This window comes from Argiope bruennichi, chromosome 4 (genome assembly GCF_947563725.1).
Source record: "Argiope bruennichi chromosome 4, qqArgBrue1.1, whole genome shotgun sequence".
Classification (NCBI taxonomy): domain Eukaryota; kingdom Metazoa; phylum Arthropoda; class Arachnida; order Araneae; family Araneidae; genus Argiope; species Argiope bruennichi.
Window position 1 is genome coordinate 24254803 of NC_079154.1, and position 18453 is coordinate 24273255.

The 18453-nt window shown below is 30.1% G+C and overlaps 1 protein-coding gene across 2 annotated transcripts in view; it reads left to right on the plus strand.

The window, feature by feature from the left end:
* Positions 1-18453, plus strand: part of LOC129965622 (NAD(+) hydrolase sarm1-like) — a 99316-nt gene that overhangs the window by 18536 nt on the left and 62327 nt on the right. The window contains exon 1 of one of the 2 annotated variants that reach the window (XM_056079674.1): positions 1954-2324. The exons of the other annotated variant lie outside the window; for it this stretch is intronic. Coding sequence (XP_055935649.1) covers positions 2253-2324 — 72 coding nt within the window. The 5' untranslated portion in view covers positions 1954-2252. Of the gene's footprint in view, positions 1-1953; positions 2325-18453 lie in introns of those variants that run through there. 2 annotated transcript variants of the gene reach the window in all.

The window sequence follows — 18453 nt, forward strand, 5'->3', positions numbered from 1 at the left end:
TTTTGACGTTAAAACGTTACTTATGTTATTATTGCAAATGACACTGCCACCAGATATTAATTAATGCAAAACAAAAAAATTTCTCAGCCACTGTTATAAATTAACATTTGAATTTTAACTGAGTTTTTTCGACTTATTCTGGGGTATTTAAACAACGTGTAAAGCAGAAAAAGAAAGGAGATATGATGCATTTTATTTCGCAACATAATGCCAAAATCATTCCATTAATATGAACAAGTGAAATTTCATCTACTGATTTATTGAAAATATTGCAGAGATTGAGCTATTTATTTGTAATAATTATAACTTATTGTTATTGACAATCACATCTTTTTTATTGATTTAGGCATTATAAAGGTTAGGAAAAAATTATAGGAGATTCGAACCTCTACCCCAAACATTCAACAACTGTGCACGCACGCACAAAAAAATCCGTATCGAATGCAACGTTCATGTGTATGAATGCAATTAATAAAACAATGAACAGTGTTTTTATAAAATGTGCGGGCCGCGGTGGCCTGGTGGTAAGATCTCGGCTTAGGAACCGGAGGGTTTCAGGTACAAGACCCGATTCCACCGAAGAACCGTCGTGTAAGGGGGGCTGTTGCATGTTAAATCCGTAATGACCAAATGCCCTCCCGCTGGTGTGGTGGGGTGTTGAGAAGGGGGGGGGGCACGGAGGCCTGATGGTGAGGTCTCGGCTACGAAACCTGCGGATTTCAGGTTCGAGACCCGCTTAAACCGTCGTGTAAGTAGGTCTGGTGTACGTTAAATCCGTCGGGGGCTAAACGACCCTTCCCCCCTTCGCGCGTTGGTGTGGTGTGAAAATTTTGAGAGGGGGTGCCAGCTCAGGTGTCGTCCTCGTCATCTGACCAGGGTTCACAATTACGAGGTCCGTCTCAAAATAGCCCTAGTGTTGCTTCAAACTGGATGTTAATGTAACTAAACTAAACTTATAAAATGTGCATTATAAAAATGTTAGAAAAAAATATTAACGTTAGAGAGCAAATGCTTGAAAATAAAACTGGCATTACTGAAAAGAAGATTCTTTGGATTTAAAAGTTGATTTTTGAGCTTTTATATGTAAAACACTAACTAAGCTTGTGTTTTTTTATGTGTATAAGAAAAACATTAAAATTTTGATTCATTTAAAATTAAAAATTTTGAAAAACCTTTAGTTAGTGTTAAATATGGTAACTCTATGTTCAAGGCTCTGCCATAGAAATTTTTCACAACTTTTACTTTTTATCGTATATTGTATACAGAATTTGCTAAATGTGCTACCTAAAACGATTATCATATTAAAAAAGTTGCTCATGTTAAAAAAACCACATGCGATTATTATTACGAGATAAAACAACGTACCTGAGTCAGAACCATAAAATTATATTACTGTTAAAGTGCTTTTAAATTGAAATATGCTATGATTTAATGAAGGAAAGCAAATTCCTTTATTAAAGCCAAAGTAAAAATTTAATAAAATTTTCATTTTCAATTAAATGCTGTTGAAAGTTTTTCTTTATTTTAATTCCGCCTTAACTCATTTTGCTTAAGTAGATATCAAATTTTTAATATCCCTGCACAGATATTACTAAACTTTTTTTACTGTTTCTTAAAATATCTGCTTATTAAAAGTCACTCACAATGTATTGACTGTGAAATAAGTTAAGTCACTGTAAATAATTTGTATGCTCCAACCAACAAGAACAACAAAAAATCTTATTTAAAAAAAGAGACCCTGTCATCAACAGGTATTTTTATAAATACCAAGAACACTTTACTACATTGCGAGATCATGAGAATCCATAAAGCAACTGATAACATTCTCTCCGCTATCTACCTCGAAATCCTAACAGCCTGCAAAAAAGAAAGAAAAAGGGAAGAAAATCCCGAATTCCTGATGTATAACATACTTTCGTCTCATCCCTTCTGCTATAAACACCGTGCCACCACTTGCCTGGGATAGAATCGTCACAACCGTGTGTATACGCTCGGAAAACCACCCTTCCCCAGCTGTTCCAATAGCGTCACTGACGACACAGAATGAGAGGGAGGCAGCAGTTCGGGATCCTCAACCTTCTACGAGTCTAGAAATAACTCCTCTCCTCCTGGCAAAGCCACGGAACGCGTATTTTCAGAACAAAGTTTGCATTTCACTTAACTTAGGTCGACAATTCCGGTACATTTTGATTGACGAATTGTACTGTGGGTTCGATGCCTTTGACTCTGGTCCGGACTCAGTCGGCCCGGACATGCCTAGTTCCGAGCTGGTGACGGACTTTGTGAGAAGTGTGCTTCTGGCACGGAAATCCGGAAGAGGAGAGGTAAGACAGATGTTTGTGTGCATGCATTCCTTTTCGTACGGTATTCCATTTGGGTTGGCCTTCATTCCAAGTTTTGCTGGGAAACAATATTTTTGTGTGAATGATTTTTAAGAATGTGATGATTTCTTGGTCAGCATAATTAGCATTAGAAATGCAGAAAAGAAACAACAAAAAAATAATGCTTTAATTAGTTTTCCCGTTTTATTGGTGTTAAAACATCAATAATCTATCTCTGAATCATTTTATAAAAGCATTATAAACAAGCTAAATGCTGCATATAGACTTGGTAGTAAAATAAGACCCAATCATCAATGTCAATTTTTATATAGTGAGAAAATGAAAAAGTAGCTGTTTGTGATTTATTAAATATAGACTAGCAATTATCTTGGAAATTTTCTAAATTCTTATTTAGATGTCTCTACTAATTAAGATTTATCAGTTTTTTTTCTAGATGCAGCATTAATGATGCATTAATTCTAAATGCAGCATTAATAATGCATTAATTCTAGATGCAGCAAATAATAATGCTTTAATTATTTTAGCATTCGTTGATATTATGATGAAATTATTATTTCCAAAATTTCTGGTACATTTATTGTTGCTATTGATATTGCTCTTTTCATTTAAACAAGTGAAATATTATATGCAATTCAACCAAATTGCAGATTTCAGATTTTGATTTACTTTTCCTAAAATATCTCCAAGTTAAATCAACATTTGTAACCCTCTTTCATTTCACATCGTTTCTTTTTAGTTTTGATCGCGTAAAAATCCCCAAAAAATGGTTAAAATCAGCAAAAAAAAAAAAAAAAAAATCATCTTGAAGATTGGAATGCTTTCATTGGTTTGATCAAATAAATTCCTAGTAATGTCTGTATTTTGTCCATAAATATTTTTTTGAAATTCGTTGGAATAATTGCTTGGTTACAACATTAAAAATGTCTTCTTAAGCAAACAGTTTTTATAGATCAATTCATAGTTTCAGCTGTTCATAACATTTGATTTCTTTTTCTTACAGACAACTTCCAATTTTTACACTGATGTAGTGTGTTTTTAATTTAAACAAATTACATTATTTAAAAAATCTGTTATAAAATTTATTTTTATTAATACTTTTTTCGAAAACTGATTGCAACCCTTAAATTTATTGAAATTATATCAATAATTTTAATCCGTCCTGGCAATAATAAAAAGAAAGCGAATGAAAAAAATTATTATATTAATTTAAAACAAATTAAGTTATTAAACAAAAAGAACCATTGTAAAATTTATCCTCTCTTGCGTTTCTTTTCTATGACCTCGAAATACTTACATTTATTGAAATCATATCAATTATTTTAATTCACCATGAAAAGAAAAATAAGAAAGCAAATGAAAAAAAAATATCATGAAAAACCAATTCATGATAATTAAATTGCATTATCTCTGATACCATTTTAATGCAAGTCATATGATTATTATAATACAATCACGGCGATTTGATATATGCTATACATCATTTATTAGTTTTATAATTATAAACAAAACAATAACGATATACTCCTAAACAAACTACGAAAATAAATTATTTTTTTGTGTCAGGATAGATCTAATAGTGTTTCACATCGGTCTTGGTATACCTCTGGGTATTCAAATTAACCCATTAGTTGCTACGATCCCTATTTGGCGATTTTGGAATTTTATGTATACACTAGGTGCCAAAATATATGTGGTACGCCTGATAGATTAGTTTCATTATATTTACATATATCGGCCAGTATTGTATGTAGCAGAAAATATGTATTCTGTGCTTCGTTTCTTTACACAAGTGAACAAATTTGACATTCGTCTGTATATTGCACGAAACAAAATTGTCATAATTGAAGCATTATATTTTTGGTTTGGTTTTTTTATAATAAAGAAATACCGTATATAAATATGTAATAATTTAGAGATTATAGTAACGATCTATTATTTAATCTTTTGTTTTTTATTGAAATGATTTTTATCTATGAATTTATAACGATACCCTTTTACAAAAATATCAAATATTTTCAAGAAACCTAATTTGAATACAATTATATTGTTAAATCACTTTTTGAGCATATATATATATATATAATATCCGGTCAAAAATTTCAACAAAATTGGTATTTCATGGATTTATAGCTGTTAACATGCTTAACACTTGGTACCATATCGCACCTCCATTTCTAGAGCTCATGTTTCTAGAAATCTCTTTCCAGTTTAGTATAGATGTAGATAGATTTTTATTAAAAAACAAAAATACACTGCAAACAATTGTAAAGAAACATACAAATAACAGAAAATGAATTCATAGAACACAACAAAAAAAAACTAGAATATAAAATATCAGGAGTACAATAAAACTGGATGCATAATGTACTAAGCAAACCAGAATGTTGTTCTAGATAATATACTAAATAGAAACTCTTCTATTCTGCGAAAATGATTCATCTGACTATAAATAATGGCCTAGATAACCCATACTAAACCGGCAGTAATTAATTATTATGATGCCGCATAGTTTAAAGTATTACTCACATGAAGAGTCTATTATTCCAAATTCTCACGATTAAATCCTTTTCTGAAATGATGACCTAATAGGTTGCTATAGCAACTAGTATATTCGTTTGTTTGCAGATAAATGCATTGTACTTGCAAAATAGTTGGATGATGGGAACGAACGGAATGTTTGTGCAGCTAACACTACCTAGAAATCGTGTTCTTCTGTTTTTGCTGATAGCATTTTAAGTAGTCACACGTAGACTTTCTGTTCAATACATTTAATACATTTTCGATATGAGTGGTGTTTTTGTTGAACCAGAGTAACGGTTAAAATCACTGATATTTGCCTTTCAAAGAGTGATTGATGGATGTTTGCATGAAACTGAAAAGGTAATTTTTAATTCGTTCATAGCGAGTCATCTATTTACAATACATTTTTTCTGAGTCTATTTAAGCGAATGTCCTTTTTTATGTAATTCAGAGTTGTATGGGTATGGTAAACACTTTTTCCGAAACTTTATGCATTTTATTAGAATTTCTCAAATCCATTTCTTAATGAGTCAAAGGCTCCTTTAAACTAAAAAAAATTGATTTAAAATCGCTGGAATGACTTTTCACTTTATAGAATATTAACTTATTTTAAGCTCCTTAATTAAACTCTCCAAAATCAGGCAAGATTGCGCCCAATAATGAGTTTTAACGATCTTTTTGAAATATATTTTGGCAATATTTAGTAAACATGAGCGCATCTCTTGTGTCATTAGAGAAAATGTAACAATCTTCATTCTGTCTATATTCAAATAAAAGTTTACTTGCATATTTATGTACGATATTTCATTATAATATAAAAACCAAACCAAAAATATAATGCTTCAAATATGACAATTCTGTTCCATTCAAATTGCAGACGAATTTCGAATTTGCTCGCTTGTTGTAAAGAGACAAAGCGCAGAATATACACTTTGTGCTACACACAATATTGACTAATATATGTAGAACAGAATTAAACTGTTAGGCGTACCAAATATATATTCTTGGCGCCGAGTGTACGAAAATTCCAAAATCCCCAAACTGGGAGCGTGTTAGCTAATGGGTTAAATTATTAGTATTCACGCCATTGTTTGTTTTCATTTTCCATATTAAACAATTTTGTTCCTTATACAATGGATATTTTAATTTTAATTCATGGAAGAAAAATAGAATTTTGGGAAATAAACGACTTAAAACATTTTTTATAAATGATCATTATGTTATTTAAGTGATTAGCTTTACTATTAAGTAAATGGTTTATTTAAGTAATATTTTTTTATTTAAGTATGGATGATAAGGGCTAATATTACATTTAATTTTAATAATTTTTTAATTTTAGTACTAATTACTTTCATAGTAATTCTTTAACACTTTCAATGCTACCGACGAGATTTCACGTCTTTCAAATACTTCCAATTACAGGTTTCTGTGGGCTAAAATTTATATCTTATGGCAGTTTAGACAGGTTGATAGATATGTATTAGAAAGTTCAAGTTGATAGATATGGATTAGAAAGTTTAACCTATCTAAACTGCCATAAGATACAAATTTTAGCTAAAATAGGGCTAAATTTGTCTCTTATGACAGTTTAGACAGGTTGATAGATATGTATTAGAAAGTTCAAGTTGATAGATATGGATTAGAAAGTTCAACCTATCTAAACTGCCATAAGATACAAATTTTAGCTAAAATTGGGCTAAATTTGTCTCTTATGGCAGTTTAGACAGGTTGATAGATATGTATTAGAAAGTTCAAGTTGATAGATATGGATTAGAAAGTTCAAGTTGATAGATATGGATTAGAAAGTTCAACTTATCTAAACTGCCATAAGAGACAAATTTTAGCTCACAGAAACCTGTAATTGGAAGTATTTGAAAGACATGCTATCTCGTCGGTAGCGTTGAAAGTGTTAATATTAAAAAAAAGAAAGAAAGAACTACCGTAGATTACTAGCTATTAATAAATTAGATAATTACCAATAACTAGCATCGTTTTCAGTACATTAAAAAAAACCTTTTGCATCTTTCTTCATTAATTATAATTAGAAATGTGATATTAAACTTGTCTAATATTTCCCATTCTTTTAAAATTGGAAAATATACTATTTACCACATTGCTGTCAAAAACAGAATTGTAAAATATATCAAAAACTACCTTATTTTTCTTTATATATTCCAGAGGTGTGAAGGTATTGTTTAGAAATTCAAATATACGACTTTTATTTCATCAGTGAAATGAATTGTATTAATATTTAGTAATTATGCAGATTTTTATAAAGTCCATTTTTGTGTTATTTCATTTTTGATAAAAATAATGCATTATTTTTCACAATGACTGGTATATAAAAGAATCATTTCAGAAATTTTATCTTAAAATCATTAATATTATTCTCAGATTTCTGAAAATATAACTGCAGTGGCATCTAGATTTATTTAATTATTTTTCCCCGAGTAGAGTACTGTTAAAACTTTTCTAAGAGGCCGAAATTTATTTTTTCATCGAGAATAATTTATATATAGCATATTTAAAAATAACCTTATTGTAATGAAACTGCAATAAGGTTGTTTTCCTTTGGAGAAAAATGAATAAAGGGTGCTGCAAAAGTGCCCAGATAAACTTTAAAAGTAAGTGACGTACGCAAAAAAAAAATAATTTTTACAATAGAACCTAAGATTCTGAATGCAAAGGATGACCCTTATAAGGGAAATCTTTACTAATGCAGTTAGTAAAAGAACAGGATACACCCAATAATATGTACGATAAAGGCTAAATCAAATATTCGTTCTTGATAGTGCAACAACTAAGAGTACAACAAACAAAAATTAAGTACAAAAGAAATTGCATGTACACTATGTATCGTTGGAGTCTTTTATTATAAATGTTCCAAAATTTGTTGGACTAGATTAAAGACTTGTTATAGATTAAAAGATATGTTATTAATATTCGATAATTATGCTCAATTCGATTTGTATTGTAGTGCAACAACTAAGTTGCTAAGTTGATAGCGCAATAAGTAAGTTGCGTAGTACAACAACAACAACAACAAAAAAAAAACTTGCATATAGCACTATGTTTTGTTGGAGATATTTATCATAAATACTCCAAAAGATTTATTATTGATAATAATTGCATTTGTCATGCTACATTAGATTTGTATTGTTATTGATCTGTCATGCTACCGAAAATCTATATTCTACTAAGCCCTTTTCTTTATTTCATCGAATCTATCCTTCTCTTTCATTAAATTAGTAGAATATAGATTAGTAGAATATTAGATTAGTAGAAAATAGATTAGTAGAAACTTAGTAGAATATACATTTTCATGCTACCGAAAATCTATATTCTACTAAGACCTTTTTCTTTATTTCATCGAATCTATCCTTCTCTTTCATTACATTAGTAGAATATGGATTAGTAGAATATTAGATTAGTAGAAAATAAATTAGTAGAAACTTAGTAGAATATAGATTTTTATGCTACCTAAAATCTATATTCTACTAAGCCCTTTTTTTTATTTCATCGAATCTATGCTTCCCTTTCATTAAATTAGTAGAATATAGATTAGTAGAATATTAGATTAGTAGAATATAGATTAGTAGAATATTAGATTAGTAGAATATAGATTAGTAGAAACTTAGTAGAATATAGATTTTCATGCTACCGAAAATCTATATTCTACTAAGCCCTTTTTCTTTATTTCATCGGATCTATCCTTCTCTTTCATTAAATTGATGAGAAAAAAATCCATCTATAGCGATTGCTTTAGTGTATGCAATCAAATATTCTTTTTGTATAAAATAACTTTGTTTATATATGCCTGATTTATCTTATACTTTATCAGAATATGTTTGAATCAATCTATATATTCTACGTATTTATTCATTTGAAAATAAAAATATAAAATGATGATTTCGTGACTAATATGATTCATTTTAAACAATATTTCTTGATAAGAATTTTCATTTTCTGACACAAATTAACATTCTTATTTAACACAGCAGAACAAAATGCCGTCTCATCTCCCCGTAACCGTAACCATTCTAGTAAATGAACGGTTTGATTGGCTTGTTACGAGAATTTCAATAAATATCAGAATATTTACAGAGGATAAAACGGAAATAAATATGTACAGAATTTATAAATATATAAGAAATGAAAATAAGATGAAACCGTTTACTGCGGTTTTCTGCTTTGAAATATTATAAAAAATTATCCGTTTTAATAATGCGCAAAATGATATTATGTGTTAAAAAACGTGCATGAATTCTGAGATTATTGCACTTGTTATCATAACACAGTAGATGAGGACGCGGTTAAAAAAACTAATATAAAATAATTCGGTTAATGATTACAAAGAATATATCTATTTGGAAGTTATGAATACATATGAATGTGAAGAAATTTTGGTAATTTTTTTTCCTTTAGTCCTTGCGTGTATGATACTTGATGTTGAGAACTAGGGAGGCAAGAATAGATCTCAATTTTCACAGATAAATTTAATTATCCTATGGATTTTTTTACCTGGGGAGGAAGTCCCTCGGGGGGGGGCACCTCGAAATGAGAATGAGATGCTTCCGGCATGGTGGTTGGATCTCGCCACCCTAGAGGGTATACAAATAGGGGGGGGGATCTGACTCCTCCCATCGATGGCGGAACGTACTTCCTTCGGGGAGGGTTGTGCCGTGGCCGATGATGGCCCTTAGGACTCGACCATAGTTCCCGCCAGTGTTGCTGTTGCGGCGGCCCGGTCATTCAGCCTTATGGTTTAAATCCGTGTGCCATCGTGGCTGGTCGGAGTATCAGTTGGTTGATTTACCTGGGGAGGAAGGTATTGGCGATTCTTTCCAATCATTCTTGTTTAAGGCTTGGTAATGTTTTTCCCATATGCCAAGAAACTTACTTAATACGACAAACACTATCTTACAGTGCACTAAATGAATTGATTATACATACACTAACTACATCACACTTAAACATATTTAAAACGACTGATATGCCTCTAAGAGACGCATACATTTACTGTGAATCAATATAAGTTGATTAAAATGTTTTATATCGAAAAGTTCAACATCGAAGAATCTTTTAAAAACTGAATATGAAATCACAAGGGAAGTAAGTTTCAAATCTTTAAAAGGATTTGCTCAAAGATGTCTACAAAAATGATTATGTATGATGAGATGTCTAAAAAGCAAAGCATAAAACTGGAAGCTAACGCATTATCTGCACAGACGATGATAAAAAAAAAATTTGAAGACTAGCATCTACTCAAATGATGATTCTACTTCACATTAAAAATTCGACGAGACTCTCAGCATACAATTTATAGACGCATGAAAGAAACAAAATCCACCCACACTGGACAGAAAACCGCAAATTAAAAGGCATTGGATATGAAATACATGCCATATGGATTACAATGCCATCTATTGTTATTTCGCCTTTAGAAGTGGAATTCAGTGAGTTCAGGTGTCTGGATATTCGACTTTTGAATCAAGAATTTTAGTTCCTTTTCTCATTTAAGGTAAAAGAATGCATTGAAGTTGAAGAACGCATCTTATTTCGTCCAAAAAATGTGCGGAATTTTTTATTTTCTCTAAAAGTAAAAGCATAGAACTTACAGATTTTCAATGAATGAAGTTTCAAGATATTCGATCAGTAAGGATTCTGCAGTGTTTCCTCGAGAGACAGGAAATCAAATAATTTAAAAGTATAAAATGCTATACTTTTGTATACATTTGTTGCCGTTTTTTTAAGAGTGTATGCGTTAAAAGTTTACAATTGTTGCCACTTATTAAGAGTGTATACATTAAAAGTATACATTTGTTGCCACTTTTTAAGACCGAATAATTAAAAGTTTACATTTGTTGCCTCTTTTTAAGATTGTATACATTAAAAATATATAATTGTTGTCACTTTTTAAGATTGTATGCATTAAGAATATATAATTGTTGCCACTTTTTAAGATTGTATGCATTAAAAGTTTACAATTGTTGCCATTTTTTAAGATTGCATACATTAAAAGTGTATTATTGTTGCCACTTTTTATGATTGAATCATCTACATATTTATTTTTAAGCTTGAATGGTATGAATTGTGTAGTTCCTGTTTATATCTAGCAGAGGGATTTATTTTACACTAAATTTCATTTCTTATATATCAAAATTTAAATTTGTTTTGCTTTAATAAAATTGTTTAAAAATTTTGTGCGAAAGCAACAAAAGTAAAAAAGTTGATAGATTTCATCTAAAAATTAATTACATCATTAGGAATCATGCCATTATGGCAAAAATATCATGCTGCTCTCCTGGATTCAAATTCAAAATAAAAATAATAAAATATTTTTTTGATGATCTAGTATTTCAGAAATAATTTTATTGTAAAGCAAATTAAGCAAAATTAATAAGTGCACGCTTATTTAAAATTTTAGAAATCTTTCTAGGAGAATATATTTAATTAATAAAGACAAAAGTTATAATTTTCTTTTTGTAGAAGGTAAATTAACTAAAAAGAATATATGTTAGTTTAAAATTTCTTTTTAATTCAAATCTACCAGTTTCTCTGTAGCTGATAAAATCATTATTATGAGCAGAACATTCTGTGAGGCTTAGCATTCTAATTTATTTCCGCTGTATCATAACAATCTCATCAAATATTTGAAATCTCCGAATACACAAACATAAACAACGACATATCCTTCAAGATAATCCTTCTGCTTACAGTTCGATTAGATAAAGATAAAACTAAAGTAAATAAAACATTCTTGATAAAGAAATAGGTGAACAAACTATTTCCCTTCGATTTGAACGGAGCACCCAATGCGAAAGGTCGCAATCCCAATCCAAGAGCGCGTTTTTGAAGATGAGTGACCGAAGCGATGGCGATCAATATTTGGCGAGGTTGATATGAGGCGGAAACGAAAGCCAAGAGTAGGGAATGGCAGGAGGTTTGGAAGATGGCCAAATCTTTCTCCCGGGGGAGGGGGAAGGAAAACATTAATTTTGCACGACGGCCTTCTATTAAAGCGATTTAAATAAAAATGGTTGGGGGGAGAGGGGAGACGTTACGAGAATAGATGCAGTTGGAAGGAGAAAGCTTGTCTCTGAGCAAGGCTCTCTGAAATCGTTTGAGAAGTCGATTAAAAATTGAGTAATATTCTTAATCAGGAATGTTGCATTAATGCTATACCAAAGGCTGAAAGAATGTACATAAAAAGTAGACGTTGTTGATTTTCAAGCAGCATGTAAAGCGTATTTAAGCGTTGTACTTCGTTGCAGAAAAACAAAAGTATTCTTTATTTTTTTTTCTTACCTCGCTCAGTCCTCACAAATAAATACGTCGAGAAATTTTATTTCGTGGAAAATAAATACCTCAGTTGAAATAAATTTCAAACTATCTGGCCACGTTCGTGGCTGTTTAAAGAGACTGTTTTGGCCTGATGGCATCTCAAATTTGCTGCTGGATTTTTTTCTGATTCGAGTCTTGATTCCATCAAAAATCCACTGTGTATGTAACCTGATACAAGCAGATTTCGTTATAAATGAAAAATAATAAGGAAAACCATCTGAGATGTCAATCAGACTTTTGGTTACATTTTAAAATTCAAAATTTTTTTCGAATTTGTTGTTTTGTAACTTCGAAACATAATACTAATTTAAATTTGAAGAAAAAAAAAGTTATTTGTCATCTGTCAGAAGTTATTTGTCTGTTGCCCTTTACCAGCCAGAGTTTAGTTAATTCAGCATATGAAAATCATTCCAAACTCTATGGATTATAATAAAAAAAAATCTTTAATAAATCAGAAATTTAATTTTTCTCTTTTAAAACGTTTATAACATATTCTTTAAATATGTAATTGAAACCACCAGTGGGAGGGGGGTCCTCCGAAACTTTCTCCCATACTCTCTAATAAATAATATGTATTATTATCAGTACGTCATTGGCGAACAATAGTAATGAACGATCTATGGGCAAACGATCTATGGAAATCAATTGCTCGGATGAAGTAAATACAAAAGTACGATATATCATTACACATACACAAACATATATATATATTCCAAATTTTAATTTTAATTTAGTTCATATTAAATTCATTCTAAAATGTTCTTTTTCTCCTGATCTATTTCTAACTTTTTTATTTAATTAATTCTACATGCGATTTATAAAACTGCTCACTTCAGCATTTTCTCGCACTCCGAGTGAAGGGATAAAATTCCTTAATACTTGCAACATCCCTTTAAAAATACCTGAAATTTCCCTTTCCTATATCTACACGTGTCAAAAAAACCCCTAACAAAATCTCATTGTAAAACCAGTGAAGGTAAGAATTTCGGTCTCTTTTGCACTTGTATCTCGATGTCAACGAATATATATATATATATATATATATATATATATATATATATATATATATATATATATATATATATATATATATATATATATATAATCATTATTAGAGCTGCATATCTGCAATACAAATTTCATATACAATTCTTTTGAATTCAAGCAATGAGTATGCTAAAAAAATTACATATTTAATTTTTTTAGTTTTTTTTGGGGGGGGGGGAGGAGTTTTAGAATTTGTATCTTGATTATAAAATATCAACATACTTAATCTTAAAAGAAACACTTGTATCCAGCAAGGAAGTCAACTTCAAACATCATCTTATCCATGATAAAAAAATTTTTTTTATCAATCCTTATCTACATTGCATAATAATCTCAAAGTTCCTTTACTGAGAAAATCCAAATTTCCCAAATAAAATAAAAGGCCAAATTGCACTTGTCACACTCGTGATCTTATGTTTTTCTTTTGCACGGAGTTTAAATTTCGATTAGATTAAACAGTATTCACGTTAAACCGCAGCAAAATACTAAGAGTAAAATGTAAGAGTGAATAAAAAATATCTTAAATATTTTTTAAAACTACATGCAACTCAGTTTTCGATAGCATTAAATATTCATGTTAAAAACATTTAGCTTATTTAGACGTATTGATAAGATGAAAATGTTCACCTTGTTTTAAAATTAATATTTAACTATCAATTTTTGATTTTCGAAATTATTATTGATTATAAATTAAATATTTTCGATATCTGTTCGATTTATTAATACAGCAGACACTTAAATATCTTTTAATATATACAAACTGAGCTGAAAATTGTTAAATTCGAAATCTTAAAATTTTAAAAGATACCGTTTTTTATGGTTTAATCTTTAATCTTTCATCAAGTTTTTTTTTATTCTGTATTTTATTCTGCCGGGGGGGGGGTACCTCAGAAAGGAGGATGAGACGCTACCGGTATGGTGGTTAGTTCTCGCCACCCGGGAGGGTACATAAATGGTGTGGGGTCGGCTATCACCTAAAGATGATGAGATGTGCTTCCTTAGGGAAGGATTGTGCCGTGACCGGTGATTATCCTTAAGTTTCTACCACAATTCCCGCTAGTGTTGATGGCTCGTGGTCCGGCCATTCAGTTTTATCCGGGTTCCTACGGCCGGGTCGGAGTAGTCAATTAGTGATCTTTCTCGACTAGTCTTCAACTGGGGTGCTCCTCAGATATGAGATGAGAAGCATGTGCGATGATGTTTCTCAAGGGAAGGGTTGTACCGTGGTGGTGATGGCCCTTAGGTTCAACCTTAGTCCTCGCCAATGCCTTCAAGGCGGTTAGGTCAATCACATTATATCCGTATGCTTTCGTTGCGAGTCGGAGTAGTTAATTTTATTTTGATTATTCTAAACTAGCATCTCCCCAAGCGGCACTTCTAATATGGGGATGAGAAACTTCCGGGATGATGGTTGGCTCTTGCCACCCTAGTGGGCGCAGAAATAGTGTGGGGTAAGTTGTATTCTAACGATGACGAGCTATACCTCCTACGGGAGAGGCTGTACCATGATCGGTGATAGCCTTTAGAATTCAATTATGATTTCCGTCTTTACTGTCCGATCATTCAATATTCCTGTGTGGTTTCGAGCGGGTCGAGGTAGCTGTTTATGTTTATTCCAGATCAGTGAAGTCCAACCAATAATGCATGGAACGGTTTTTTATATTTATTGCAAGCGTTGCTTTCCAAAAATTGAAAACGAAACCCAATGGATCAGGAATAATTTTGATGAAGACTGCATCAAGTAAATGAAAGCCCAGTCAATACTCATTCATGACAACACACAATTATACAAAAAATTCTTTCAAAAATTTATTCAGTTATTCAAAAATTTCTTAAAATCTAGAACAGCAGGAAGTGAGTGAATAATCGACTTCAAAATTCTATTTTTAGCAAACGCAAATGCATAATAATAATAAAAAAAATGTAACATTTTTTTCTTTTTGTACAAAATGTGAATAATTCTCACAATCTTTATCCTTTCAGATTAAAAATAGTTTTTTGAAGCAAACAAAAGATAGCTTTAAAAGTCAAGATACTAATAAAAGTTTCACTTTAACAAAAAAAAAAAAAAAATCTGACGCAATTCACGGGTCTGATTAAAAAGCAGCGATCTACCACCAGCTGTGCAAAATATTTGATTAAAATAATCAATACATCATAGCTTTGATTCAAATTAGACTTATAAGGAAAATTGTCATTTTGACGTAAATTCTGAACTTTCTTTCTTGGCGATAAGACAGGCGCCAATGTAGTTCGGATATGACTTTTTTTTTCTTCCACGATTTTATCTTTCCTTTTGAATAGATAAAATCTTGTTCGTTTCTTGGAAGCTATGAATGAGCTATTGTATTGTTAAACAGTCATTCTGATTAAGGATAGGAAATACCATTTCAAATTGAACAGAATGATATGCATATGCATTCAAACAGACTACAAATTTAATTTGATTAAATTAAACTAAAAGTTTAGTTTCTTTTATTAAGACACTAGCCGTCTTTTGGCCGCTGGGGATCTTAATTGAATTTAATTTCAATTGAATCTCTTATGAATAACTTTTATGTTCCTAATTCCTTCAACAAAACTATTACCATAATTTTAATGCTATAGATCGCCATAGATTTTAATGTCAAAAGACTGCAATAGATTTTAAAATGCTGCCATAGATTTTAAATGCCAAAGATTGTCATAGATTTGAAAGGCCATAGACTTTAAAGTGCTGCCATAGATTTTAAATGGGAGAGATGCCGTAGATTTTAAATGCCAAAGATTGTCATAGATTTTAAAGGCCATAGACTTTAAAGTGCTGCCATAGATTTTAAATGGGAGAGATGCCGTAGATTTTAAATGCCAAAGATTGTCATAGATTTTAAAGGCCATAGACTTTAAAGTGCTGCCATAAATTTTAAATGTGAGAGATGCCATAGATTTTAAATGCCAAAGATTTTCATAGATTTGAAAGGCCATAGACTTTAAAGTGCTGCCATAGATTTTAAATGGGAGAGATGCCGTAGATTTTAAATGCCAAAGATTGTCATAGATTTTAAAGGCCATAGACTTTAAAGTGCTGCCATAGATTTTAAATGGGAGAAATGCCATAGATTTTTAAGCCATGATAATTTTACAGTCTTTCACATCTTTCCGTCATTATGAATATGAGTCTTCCTAGTGGAGCACGATTATTAAATTGGTTCATTAAAAATTCAATTTTTTAGATTTGCAAGCGGTGTAATAATCTTTTTGTGAAATTATATTTTCGACTTTTGTTTGGAAAAATACATAAATTTCAGTTAATATTTAATTAATTAAAATTTTAATTAAAAAAAATTGCTATGAAAGGAGTATTACCACTTTCCAAAGTATACACTGAGGTGATATGAAGGAAAATGAAGCGAACTTTTATAAAAATATTTATGGATTTATATTTTTATAAAAAAATATTTATGAATTTATTAGATTAAGTCGAATAATCTGTCATTGCCGTAATCAGTGGTATTGTGCAGCAGCAGTGGTATTTTGAATATGATAATTCTTTCTATCTTATTGAGCAAAAACAGCGTTTTTTACTCACTTTAGTTGGGAAAGGACATATAAAAAAATTGGAACTATATTATTGTTTTACGCTTTTACAAACTTTAAATGCATTTTTCTCAGACTTTTATTTACATTCCTGCAAGTGTTTACGATTTCTTAAGGCTAATTTTTTTTGAAATTGAGCTTCAGAAAGTTTTGTTGATAGTTTTATGTATATGTACAATAAGAATTAGTATGGATTTAGATCTGGGAGTTAAAGTTATTTTTAAAAAATATCAGGCAATTTTTTAATCTTGTATTTTTTTCAGATTTTGCAAAAAAGGTCATAATTTAAAAAAGTGCTGATTTTTATTCCCATGCTAATGTTTGTTGTCATTAATTCATGAAATATAAATCACTAAAAATAACTCAAAAATAAAATAAAAATATTAAATGTATAATTTTATAAAAATCTTTAAAAATTCAAAATTTTACTTTTTTTCAAATTTTAATATTGTATGATTATTAGACTTTTTTTAACAAACTTTCAGAAATCAGAATCAATTTAATAATATAAAATTAAAAGGGTACTGTATAGCTTTAAATATAAAATAAAGACAGACGAGTTCAAATCTGAAAATCTGCTGTGATATTTCGGATTGTTATGCTCGAATTAGCAACACATTTCTTTTATCTAAACAGAAAAAAAAAATCGGAAACAGAAATGAGATTGGTTTTCAATTAATTTAGGTTAAAACATTCAACTTTTGTATGAGTTAACGAATGCTTTTCTACTTTAGGTTCCGCAATTTACAGAAATAAGGAAGTAATAATCAAATTTCTATTTTCGTCACACCAAATTAGCATTTTCGTTTTTAATAAAAAAAACACGTTTTGTTTATATTTGCATCCCTCTGTGTTTCATCAGAAAACTAGCAACTCGATTTCTTATTTAATAATCAGTAACGAAGTCCACGCTTGCGGATGTCGGACATTGCGATAAGTAAAAGTAAACTCGAGACTAGGCGCTCCCCGAAGTTCATTGCTTGTCACAGTACAATTTCCGTTATAGATATAATGACTTGGTAAGTAAAAAGAAATTTAATTCTAATTAATATAAAAATTGCACGGTTATTGTTCCTCATAGAAACTGCCGTGTACCAAAACACTTGCTTTATTTGGTGTATGAATGTTTGATATTATTTAAGAAAGCCGTGACGGATTTTCGATAAGCAATTGTCTAAGGTCGCCAAATTGATAGAAATCAAGAGTCAGATCAGTTAAAAAAACTTAATTTTCCTAGTTGAAAAATAAATAAATTTGTGTAGAGTACAAATTTTACTTATTATAAAATATTAGAATAATATTAAAACTCGGTTTAGTATAATTTATCTTATTTCTATCTGTTTCATTATATTCTCTTAGTCTCAGTATTTATAAATACCAAAACTTCTGCCTCAATAAGCTGTGAATATGTTGAGTGGCCTTAAGTAATAATAAATAAATTAAATAAATTTATAAAAAATTAATAAAATAAAAGAAATTAATTCGAACTAGGCACGTTTACTTTCGTGACAAAATAACACTCACAGTTGTAAGAAAAGAATTTTTTAATAAAACTAATATTTACAAAAAATCAATGAATAAATAAAAATAAAAAAAGAGTTCTGAAAGAATTTTCTTAAATTAT